The sequence below is a fragment of the Gymnogyps californianus genome, chromosome Z (assembly GCF_018139145.2).
Source record: "Gymnogyps californianus isolate 813 chromosome Z, ASM1813914v2, whole genome shotgun sequence".
Classification (NCBI taxonomy): Eukaryota; Metazoa; Chordata; class Aves; order Accipitriformes; family Cathartidae; genus Gymnogyps; species Gymnogyps californianus.
Window position 1 is genome coordinate 49682183 of NC_059500.1, and position 12368 is coordinate 49694550.

The following is a 12368-nucleotide window of genomic DNA, read 5'->3' on the forward strand; positions in this document are numbered from 1 at the left end:
AAAATAAGACTGAATCAGAAGGAGAACAACATGAGTCAGAAAGAGAGTGTGAGTCAGCATTGCTCACTGAACTGTTCATCAGTCTGCTAACTTGCTGTAGAAAATAGTTTGTGATGTTTTGGGAAGAGAGGAGGAAATGTGCTTTTTCTGAGCCTCTGCCTAGAAATATTCCTTGTCTGCCAGCGAAGGTAGCCAAGTTGCTTCTGGGTCAATATGCTCCTTTCTTCTGACTGTTCTGGTATCAAGCTATGAATCTGAGTTGGAGTGATTCCTCCTGGTTATGCTCCTCTGCTGCAGGACGTAGGAAAACAGTAGAAAATATATGTGAAGAGTAATTAAACAGGAGTGAGACTCTTTAGTAGAGGATATGAATCACTTCTCAGAAATAAGAGTCTGAGAAAACTGGCTTCCCAAGTTTTATATCTGAAGTGGCAGAATAATTTAATAAGCTTGCTTGATGTAAGGAACAGTAAAGGTATTGACATTAGGAATACTGTTTGCATTGTCTGCAGGCTTTGGTCGCACATAGAGGCAGCAGTGCGGGAACTAGCCTGTAACACAGGAAAAGAACATGACAGCAACGTGCTGGAGAGATCTACTGCTTACCCGTTTAATAGGAAAAGATAGTTTTGACAGGGTGCCAGGGTTCTGTTGTTTTAAGGAATCTTGTTTATGGAATTGTTTTACAAATATTGATACGTACCCTGGTGATGCTGGAGTTGGTGGTATGATGGCGTTTGGGAGCCTGATGGCTAATGGTCCTCTCTAACAGCTAAAAAGCCAGCACGTCTGTGGCTATGTTATACAAAATAAAGATTAATTTTCCATCCAAAGGAAGTTCCAGCAGTTGCTGATTGCAGGGTAGGAAGTGTGCAGATTTACAGCGTACAAATACAGAAAATGTGTTTCTTTTCGCTAAAATGAGGCCTAGTGAAGCAGTGGAAATAGGACATTGCTCTTACATTTTGATCCTTGCATTCAGAAAAATGGTACAGTGGTGGGGTACTGTAGTGCTTTAATCTGTTTATTTGCTGTTACTTTTCACATGAAGTTGTTGGAGATATGCAAGGAACAAAAACAAAGGATGGTACTTAGTTCACGAGGCGTGACCTTGAGAAGAGAAATACGATGACACCATAAGTCATCGGGTAAAGAAATACCAAGATAAGCACAGGGGCAATCAAAGAGCTACTTGAACTTTGAGTGAACTATCCTACTTAACATACTAGAAAACCCACCCTTAGGTAGGGAGAGCCCCCTACCAACAGAAGCCCCTTCCTCACAGAACATGCGCCGTAAAAAAAGAGGATGCTGCGACTTGAAGTGGAGATGAGACTTGCGAGAACCAATAGGAACGAGAGTAACTAAGCGCAACTGTAAAAATACTGATAACTGTTGCTCGAAAGGTATAAAATGCTTTACCGTGTGTTAACCAGGTGTGCTAGCTTTGTGGAGTTACCACCTAGCATCCATCTCTGCACAGACATGAAATAAACAAATATCTCGACTCTGTGTGTTAATCGGCTTTTTTGCACACCGGGTGAAAGAATCCTGATTTTTGGGACAACATTTTGGCAACCCAGATGGGACGGCCATAAGGCCTTGCCCGGATCATCTTGCCGTCCCCGACAGCGGACCGGACTGGACCGAGCTCCAGCGCGCACCGACCTATTGATCGGGGACTCCTCCGGATTCCCTCCGAAGTCGGGGCGACAAGCGACTCAAAGGTGCAACGCCAACCAGAGATATTTGTATCAGGGTGAAAGGGGAATGAATCCTTGGATTGGTGAGTATAAAATTTAATTACAAATTCAATGACTCCTGTGGAAGGTTAAAGGGTAAAGTCACATGTAGACGCTTGACAAAGGGTGCCGTAATTGACCAGGGGGGTCAGAGCTGAGTGCGCATAAAGTCGCCGGTGGGGCGCATAAAGTCGCACGTAGACGTTCGGCAAGGTTGCCTTAATTGACCAGGGGGGTCAGAACTGGGTGCGCATACTGACCAAGGGGGGTCAGAGTGGAAATTACTGACCAAAGGGGTCAGACGGGTAATTACTGACCAAGGGAGTCAAAGCCGGCAAACAGGTAAATTTGGTTAAAGTGGGATCAAGCCAATCCACGATTCCTCCCTGTAGCCCTTTGGGGTGTATTTTGAAAAACTGGAATAAGTTTGGGGGAGATCTGATGACTAAAGATAAAATGAAAAGATATTGTAGTCAATGGTGGCTGAATTATAAAATTGGGTGACGATGAGGTCTGGCCAGAAAATGGATCGGTAAACTATAATGCTATATGACGATTGATGTCGTTTTGCCATTGGATGGGGAAATGGGACGAAGTACCTTATGTTGATGCCTTTATGACTTTGTACAGAAAATCTGATATGCGGGAAAAATGTAAGCTAAAGACTGACCTAGTGATGTATACAGCTTCTGAGAAAAAGGAGAGTGGTTGTTGCATAGGCTGTGATGATAGAAAGATTGCAGGGGGAGAAAAGCAGAAAGATGTGCAACTGTTAGTCCTGACAGCCCCACCACTGTACAAAAGTAGTGCTGGACAATTGCCGATCGATCCTAATTTACAATCGGGCAGTGAGAATTTTAGCCCCATTTCCAGCTGGACTAGAGGGCACGCTGAACCAGTTGTACAGGCTCCCCTGAGACAGGTGGTGGGACCGGAAAGACTGCTGGTTTTTATACGTGTTCCGTTCACTACCTCTGACCTGTTAAATTGGAAACAATCTGTTGGATCCTATAAGGGAAACCCTGAGGGAGTACATCAACTATTAGAAGCTATGATGTTAACACATAATCCCAATTGGGGAGATATACAGGCTCTGCTAAATACATTCTTTGCGGCAGAGGAAAAGAGAATGGTGATTGAAAGGGCCAGGGAAGAAGGGGAAAGGAGAAACAGGCAAGAAGATTCTGAGGAGTTCCCACCTACTAAAAGGGACCCAGAATGGGATCCTAATAGGGGGGGAAACGAGGGCTCAACTGAAGCAGTATCAGCAGCTGATGCTATATGGGATTCAGCATGGAGTGCCTAAACCGAAAAATGTGTCTGAGCTTTATGAGGTAAGGCAGGGTCCAGAGGATAATCCATCAGCCTTTTACAAAAGGCTATGTGAGGTAGCTAGAAAATGGACAGACTTGAATCCAGATGATGAGGCAAATCAGAGGATGTTCAATACGTTGTTTATTGGGTAGTCGACTCAGGATGTAAGGAGAAAGTTGCAGAAAGTTGATGGAGCTGGGGGAATGTCGATCTCACAATTGATAGAGATAGCGTATAAGGTTTATAACAATCGAGATGAGAGGGAAATAAAAGAAGAACAGAACAAAATAAAGTTGCAAGCATCTTTGCTGGCAGCAGCAATAAATGGAAATTATGTCAGAGGGAAGGGTAGAGGAAGAGGTAAAGGAAGAGGAGGATGCGGTGGAATAATGCAGGGAAGGGGTCCGCAAAACTGAACCCCTTTAGGGCTAAATCAGTGTGCGGTTTGTAAACAGGAGGGACACTGGAAGAATGAATGCCTGAAACGAAAGGGGCCAAAGGAACGGGATCATGCAGAAAATGCTAATCTTATTATGTTAGAAGATTCAGACAATGAATGAAGGGGACCGGGGGAGAACATTAAAGTCTCCCCAGCTGATCCCCTCGTTCCAGTTAAGCTGGGGAACGAGACCATAGATTTTTTTTAATTGACAGTGGGTCTACTCATTCAGTAGTCACCAGTTGTAAAGGACCTCTAAGTAAAGTAACTATACCTATTGTTGGGGCAAAGGGAAAAAGAACATTAAGGCCATTTTTACAACCAATGGAATGCACAATTGGGGGAGCTAAATTAATTCATGAGTTTCTATGCATGCCAGAATGCCCACTACCTTTATTGGGACGAGATTTATTATGCAAACTAAGTGCACAAGTAACCTTTTCTAAGAATGGTGTGCAGCTCCATATCCCGCCTGAAACCACCTGGAGAGCTCAGATCTGCTTGCTGACAGGTGGAACATCGGAAGAACTTGAAGAGAATATTCCAGATGCTGTATTAAATGTGGTAATTCCCCTGGTATGTGCTTCAAAAAAACCAGGTTAAGCAAAAAACGGAGTCCGATTAAAGTAGAACTAAAAGAGGGGGCAAAACCAGTAAGGGTGCATCAATTTCCTATTAGGCTGGAAGCTCGCAAGGGCCTCGAAGCCCTAATAAATACCTCTATACAATACGGACTGCTCAGAGAATGTCAATCTGAATACAATACACCAGTTTTACCAGTGAGAAAGCCTCGCTCCCAGGATTACCGATTGGGGCAGGACTTGAGGGCTATAAATAGGATAACCAAAGACATACATCCTATGGTGTCTAACCCTTATACTTTGTTAGCGTCTGTACCCGAAAACAATACCTATTTTACAGCATTGGACCTAAAAGACGCCGCCTTCTGCATTCCAGTGGATGAAGAGAGTCAAACACTCTTTGCTTTTGAATGGCAGAATCCGACTACTGGAAGGAAAGGACGACTGTGTTGGACCATTCTTCCCCAGGGATTTAAAAATAGTTACACTTTGTTCGGTGAAGTACTGGCCAAATAATTAGAATAATGGCAAACTAATAATGATAATGTTACTCTCTTACAGTATGTGGACAATATCTTAATTGAAGCAGATGCAGAACAGACTTGTAGGAAGCCACAGTAAGTCTGCTAAACTTTCTGGGAATAGCCGGATTCTGCTGGATATGGATCCCCAATTTCGGACGTAAAACAGACCCCTTATACGCAGCCACAAAGGGCCTTGTGGGAAGTTGTTAGAATGGACTCCAGAGTGTCGTAGTAGTTTTGATGAAATTAAAAGAAAATGATGGAAGCTCTCCTCAAGAAACTACATGAAGAAACTCACATGGGAGCTGATGCTATGATAAGCGGTGTTAAGAGATACGCTGTAGGGCCAAAAATGCAGACAAATGCAGATGTAATAGTAAAGAGATGAAATTTGTGTAAATAATCCCAAAATACAAAGAAAGCCGCCAGCAGGTGGCGTAAAAAGAGAATAACCCCTAGGGAATACTGGCAAATAGACTTCTCTGAATTACCAAAATGTGGACAACGTAAGTATCTACTTGTTCTAGTGGATACGTTTTCCGGATGGCCTGAGACTTTCCCTTGTTGCAACAATGGGGCTAGGGAAGTAATTAGGATATTACTAAAGGAAATAACCCCCCAGATAACTAGGGTTGGACCGTATGTCGTTAAAAAGGGTTGGACAACAATGACTTTTGTTTAATCCATCATGGTCCCTCAAAGGGGTAGAACTATCAATGCAGATTAATATCTCTGCAGTTAAACCAGCCTATTCACCATTCATAAGTACATCCTATACAGGATGAGTAGCATGGTTACATGGGCAGTCTCTTACCCTTCCAAATCGAGTAAAAAGAAATGTAACTGGTATCCTAGGGACAGGATTGGGAGTCTTAAACAGCATAGATATGAAGTACTTGCAAACAAACTTAGTACAGCCACACATGATCTAAAAAAATTAGAACATCCATTGCGATCCTCCCTTAGGAACTCATCAATGGCTGTTATCTGATATATTGCCTCAGCGGGAAAGGGTTAATGAAAAGGACCACCAATAATCATAGACGCACTTGGTATAGCCCAAAATAATATTTCTCTAGCTCTTAGTTGTATCCAGGTTCAACTGTGGGTGCAGTATACAATAGCAGCAGTTGTAAGAGAAGGTGAAGATGGCACGTTACCTACTGAAATTCAGGAAATAATCTGGGAAAATGCAACTGCATTTGAAATAGAATTCCAGTCGTGGTGGTATCTGGGCAATTTCACTCACAATCCTACCCATAACAAAGCCACGGCCTTTGTCATAACCATACAGAATGCATCAGTAAAAACCATCTACCCGATCATTGCGTTAGGATTAAATCACAATGGGACTGTACTCTATCCATTAGAGCATAGAGTATGGGCCCAACGAGACAATAACAGATGGCAGACTGTAGAAGTTGATGCATGTGTGGTACGGGGACAACAGGGATTTATTTGCAGAAGTAATACCATCAAAGCTCAAGACATTTGTCTTGACACTGGGCAAAATGTTTGTCACTTCGAGATATATCCGAAAGAAATCCCTGGAACCAGGAATATTGGGAAAGGATGTGTGTGTATAAGAACTCTATGTAATTTTATAGTTGTAGATAATATTACTGTTGGGATAAATAATCTCTCAAATACTTGCATTTGTAACATTATAGGATGTGATTTCAACCATTCAGCTCCTGTTACGACTTATTAGTTGTTGCAACCCAATTATACTTTAGTTAAAGATCTATTGCTTACTTCCATTGGGATGAATTTTACGCTGGTGAAAAAATTTATACAACATAGTGATCTACACCGGTTGCTGGAATGTGCCTGAGAAGATGGACTAAGGACTTTAATCACCATTCACCATGACACAGAAGAGATACATCGTGTTTTGGACCAGCTGAAGAAAGATGGAGAACATAGGTGGTGGGAAGCCCTCCTCGGATGGGCACCCAAGGCAACAGGCGTTCTTAAATCTCATACTACACCCTGTTGTGATCTTGTTATCACTAACATGTTTATGTTTACTGCTTATAATCATACTGTATTGTAAGGTTTGGCACATGATGAAGCAAATTGCTCTAATGCAATCGCCCAGGGTATGCATGCTCATGACAGAGGGAGATAAATGCCTCAAACTTGAAAACTTCCCTATAAAGGACAGGAAAAAGTTCCAGCAAGACATATGTCAATGGGAAGGAACCTATGAGCAGTTTTGGAAAATTTTGAAATCTCCCAGAGACTGAAGTTTTAGAATGAAAATATCTAAGTGAGACTTATTTTAAATAAGAACTATTTATCTAAGTCTCAAAGGGGGGAATTGTTGGAGATATGCGAGGAACAAAAACAAAGGATGGTACTTAGTTAATGAGGCGTGACCTTGAGAAGAGAAATACGATGACACCATAAGTCATCGGGTAAAGAAATACCAAGATAAGCACAGGGGCAATCAAAGAGCTACTTGAACTTTGAGTGAACTATCCTACTTAACATACTAGAAAACCCACCCTTAGGTAGGGAGAGCCCCCTACCAACAGAAGCCCCTTCCTCACAGAACATGCGCCGTAAAAAAAAGAGGATGCTGCGACTTGAAGTGGAGATGAGACTTGCGAGAACCAATAGGAACGAGAGTAACTAAGCGCAACTGTAAAAATACTGATAACTGTTGCTCGAAAGGTATAAAATGCTTTACCGTGTGTTAACCAGGTGTGCTAGCTTTGTGGAGTTACCACCTAGCACCCATCTCTGCACAGACATGAAATAAACAAATATCTCGACTCTGTGTGTTAATCGGCTTTTTTGCACACCGGGTGAAAGAATCCTGATTTTTGGGACAACAAAGTGGTAAGAAACTGTCTTACTCTTTCTATGCTGAACCCAAATATTTTACAAGTGAATAAAGTAGTGATCAGTTGTTAAATTACCTGCTGTTATGAATGATCTGCCTTCCCTCAGATTCTTTTATGAACTATGTGATTATACATATCTCTCTTGTAGGTCCCTTCCCTCTCTTACTTCAGATGACCGTTCATAGTTCCTCCGTACTCTGCATAACAGGTCATCGCCTCGTGTTGGGTTTTTCTGTTCCGATAGTTCACGGAGTTCTTCGCCCACCTCAAAGTTAGCAAAGATGCTGTGAGGGGAGGGGACCGGGAGGTCCATCTGTCCTCTGCAATTTTGAAGATTCCCCACCCCTCCTTAATATGGCCACTGGGATTTGTATTAAAGACACCTGGAACAGGGCACTGCTTCAGTGCTAGTCACAAAATAGTTGTGGTGCGCAAGTATGAGAGAGTACTCATTCTTGCCATCTAGTAGATCTCAACTTCGATTACTAGATTTTTTTAAGACAATCACTAGAGATTTGGTGTTTAAAAAAGAAAATCACCCCCCTTTTTTTTCCGTTCTTGAGAAATTATTTGAAAGCAACGAGCCATTTTTCCTAGCAGGAAAGGCAGAGCAAATGGAATGTGTAATCTAACGAGGCGTGGACTGAGTGAAACGTACTTCCCTAAAAAGCAAACGTGAAATGAGGATATCAAAGTATGGGAACACACAGTGGTGGTGATGGGATATTATTGAGGGGTTAATTCAGGTCCTTGCTTGTGTGCCAGAAAAAAAAACCAGCCTCTAAATCTAGCTAAAAATTAGTTCTTTGAAAATTATTTGTTAGCAGATGGTGTTCATGGAATTAGCTAATAAAATTGAGAGGTTTACGAAACTTTCAGTCATTATAAATGAGTCTTTTTAATTTCTTAACGCTGTTCTTTGGAGGGCATACTATTTAAGACATTTGAAGAGGACATGTAAATGTGTGCATTTCTCTACTGCTTGTATAAATATTTTAATTTGGGCGGATTTGTTTACATATTCAGAGTCTGAATGCACTAAAATACAATTGCTTTCTTCATATTTGTTTTGATAAACATTTTAATTCTGCTTTACTGAGTAGGAAGTGTAGGATCTTAAGCACACTTATTTCTGATGATTGTTGTTAATGGGAAACGTTTAACCAGTTGAGCAGATTCAGTGTGAAGTGTTAAATCCATTCTTTTGGCAAATAGGCGGGATGCTTCGTAATCTAGAGTGTGTGGTTCTCTTGATCCAGGCTCTGGAAAGAACTTTACTTTGGGAATACGAAGAGGTGTTACAGGCTGAGGCTTTGGCAGGTATCCAAACTAAACGCTTAGCCAGGTTATTTTGTTTTCTGGATTTAGAAGCTACAATGTGCAAAATACAAAATGAGTTTGTGGTTGGCCTTGATAGGTTAGGGTTTTTTTTCCTAAACTAAAGTATAGAAGGTGTGAATTTGTGATGTGAGGAGATAGAGATATTCTATGTGTCTCCTACATGGCTTTCTTGGTCTATAGGTTCATTTTTCAGGAAGGAATGCTGGAAGGTGTCTCTGTATTAGAATTGTAAGGCAATTTGCATTTTGGCCTGTAAATCCATGCAAGACGTGAACATGAAGTGATGATTTGCATTTACAGTTTAACGTCTGATGGTGTACTTTTTCAAAGGTTGTTCAAGTTAGATCTGAGAGTGCAGAGTCCCCTGTTAATTTCAGTGCAAGTAGCATCATCCACTGAAACATGAAGAAGAAAGTTCTTAACCCTACATGACCTACAGCAATTTGCTGTTTTCTGATAAAAATTGATATGCTTGATATACCACTTTCCTTTTCCCCTTATCAAGGAGGAGCCAAATGGAAAGAATTAATTCGGGTATTTGAGAGACAGAGGAGAAAGTAAAAAAATCAAAGAGATTAAGCAAACTGTATTAAAAGGGGAAGCAAAAAATTGTGCATGATCCTGTTGAATTCATAGTGAAAATGGTGTCTCATTTTGTAGCCATCTTGGAACAATGCTACTACTCTTTTTTCCCCCTCTCAATTTTTCAATGAGATGTGTTTCAGAAACTGTTGACATAGTATGTGTAGTGGGGGAAATTTGAAAAATAAACCTATGGATTTACTTAGATACACTCCTGTCATTGAGTAGCCTTGATTATCAACTATCTTGCAAAGATGAATCACACAGGCTTATATGTGAAAAGATTTAGGACTTTGGGGAAAAAAAAAAAAAACAAAAACCCCAACAAGCCAAACAAAACAACCTACTTCTTTTACAGTTCAATTGTAACACTTCAGTTAAAATAGTCTGAAAGCTAAGGTTTGTAATAAAACCAATGTGTTTATATTTAAATACACAGTATAAAGCTTTGTGAATAAAAATAAGAGACTATAATACATTCCTATAATTAATGGAACTGCCTTGTAAAAAATGAATGTCTAGATAACAGGTTAAGTAAGATTAGCCAGTGTAGTCTGAATTATAAATTGTACCTTTATGTTCTATATTTTCAGTGCAGTCTAGGGTATGAAGAGTGGTATATAAACAACAACAAAATGCTGACCTTTTTTTTGTCTCCCTGCAGCAGGAGAAAAGGTACTGCTATTGTTTATCTGAAGGATTTTTACTTGTTATTGGGGCTTGTGTATTTATACATAAACCTAAGTAAACTTGCTGTACAGTAACTTCCCTGAAATACTTTTAAGAAAATTGGAAGGCAATTTAGATATTTAGCTTAAGGGCTTTAAAGTGAGAGAACATAAACTTCTAGTGGCAACGGGACAGTATATCGTTGGTGACATAGGCCAGCAATGAAGAGAACACAAATGTAGTAGACTTGCTCTCCAGTAGCTGTACAGTACTAATCAGTACAGGCTAATAAAGACTTTGGTACCTGTATCTATACCCTATACAGTAAGGCAAACGTGGGCCGCGTTGCAGTGCTCGTTCCCCAGGCCCTCACCTAGGACTAGATGTTGGGATGAAACCTGGGGTGTGACGGGCAGGCAGGAACCCTACGCACACGGGAAGAGAGGCGGCTGCTTTGCTGGTAAGACTTGTTCTGGTTGACTGGATTCACCACGGTGCCCCATCTCTGCTGGTGTGACAGTGGTACTTTTGTTGGACAGCTGGAGATCAGGGCTGTAGGGTGCATTGAGAATACGACCTTTGCTGCAGCGTGTGTGCGGCCAGAGGACGTGAAAGCTTAGCGAGTGGCTAACGGTTAACAGTTGAAGCAGAGCTGCAAATGCTTCAGCTTTTAAGAACTGTAGGTTTTTGCTACATAAAATTGCATAAATCTTAAAATTGTATACATAACAATCAAGTTGAATCCCAGTATGGGAGAAAATAAAGGTGTTTAAATTGTATTTAAAATTGTTGGTGACAGTCTGATGGTAAAACTGCCGGATTTCGACTGTTGGGCAATTCACTACTTCATTATGAAGGGCAGGATTTGCCTCTTGGTATGTTCAATAATAAATACCTAGTAGTTGCCAGGTATTGAGTTAGAGATTTTATTTTTCCATGGAGGGTGAATTTTTCAAGTACTGCCACTAAAAAATGACAGAAAATAAAGCTGAAAAAGAGTTTTGGGATGTCATCTAGCCTTATCCCAATTTCTGCCCCAGAAGGGATACAAAAAACAGAGCCAATATTTTTAAAGCTTTTGGGTGATGAAGAGAGAAGGAGGGTAGGGGAATTTGTGTGAGTTGTTGATTCAGTGTAAAAACCTGTCCAGTCATATTTTCATGTCCCCGTTTTTCTTGGTTTGTTTTTCGTGTGTGTGTGTTACTGTCAGATTTAGAGCAGCTGCACTCTGTCGTTTCTCTTTGTAAATTCCTCCTTCAGCGTTCTTCTCTTCTGGTCAGCACTTAAATATTCATCTCATTGACATGATCTGTTGCTTACCACTGCTTAACCGTACTTGGATAAAGCCCATTATAGAGCCTAAACCTGTTGTTTCAAAGCTGTAGAGAGATTATCTTTTCCAGATCCAGCTGTGCACATCGAAGGCTGTGTAGCTTCTAGCTATTTGTCACTACCACGAACGTCCAGTTTGTCACCATTTCTACCCATGGAGCAATTTGTGAGTGCTCCCGAGTCTTTCAGACAAAACTGGTTGAGGCAGCAGTTTTGTTAGATGGCTTCCTCTTAGGCAAGTGCAAGTGATTTTACTTGAAGTGAATTCGGAAGAACAAAAGCTTTTGGTGTAGCTGCAGGCTTCTGACAGGACTATTTTTGGCATAGCTGTTTGCAGAGTGAGCGTCTGTTTACTGCTTTCTTGGATGAAAATACTATTTCGTCATCTCTCTCTCGAGTTAGATCTGAATACAGAGTCTGAAACTGCATTTGTACTGATATGGAGAATTAAGAGCTTGGACACAGTGATAAGTTTTGAGTATTTGTGTTACATAAGTAGCAGTAAAAATGACTCCATTGCATATTGACTGGTAAAAAAAGGACAAAGCCGTAAACACCACTTAAATAAGCAAAGAGAGCACATCATGTAGCATGAATAAAGTGTTAAGCATATGACTTGTTTTTGTAAAGCTAGATTTTAAAAACAAGTAATAAAATTGCTATAAAAGACCTTTTGTGTTATATAGGGAAAAAAAACCTTCTAATTTTGTGTTTATATTTACAGTTTGACTAAACTAAGAATCTTTTTTTAGGGCATCCAAGATGGATCTCAAGTGTGCTCTGGAAGAATGCTCGATGGCACTGAACTTATTTCTAAACAATAAATTCTCTGAAGCCCTGGAACTACTTCGTCCATGGTGAGGTCCTGTTATTTGCTGAAGTTACTGTAAACAGATAGTGTAAAGTATGCTATCTGGTAGCTGAAGATTAATTTAAGGCCTCTGAAGAGAGTAGTTTTCATTTATTCCCTGTTGTCCAAAAGCATTTCTCAG

At 40.7% G+C, this 12368-nt stretch overlaps 1 protein-coding gene across 1 annotated transcript in view; it reads left to right on the forward strand.

Annotated features, from left to right (window-relative positions):
* Positions 1 to 12368, forward strand: part of TTC39B (tetratricopeptide repeat domain 39B) — a 54413-nt gene that overhangs the window by 16058 nt on the left and 25987 nt on the right. Inside the window, exon 2 of the mRNA XM_050913716.1 lies at positions 12129 to 12233. Coding sequence (XP_050769673.1) covers positions 12139 to 12233 — 95 coding nt within the window. The 5' untranslated portion in view covers positions 12129 to 12138. The remainder of the gene's footprint in view (positions 1 to 12128; positions 12234 to 12368) is intronic.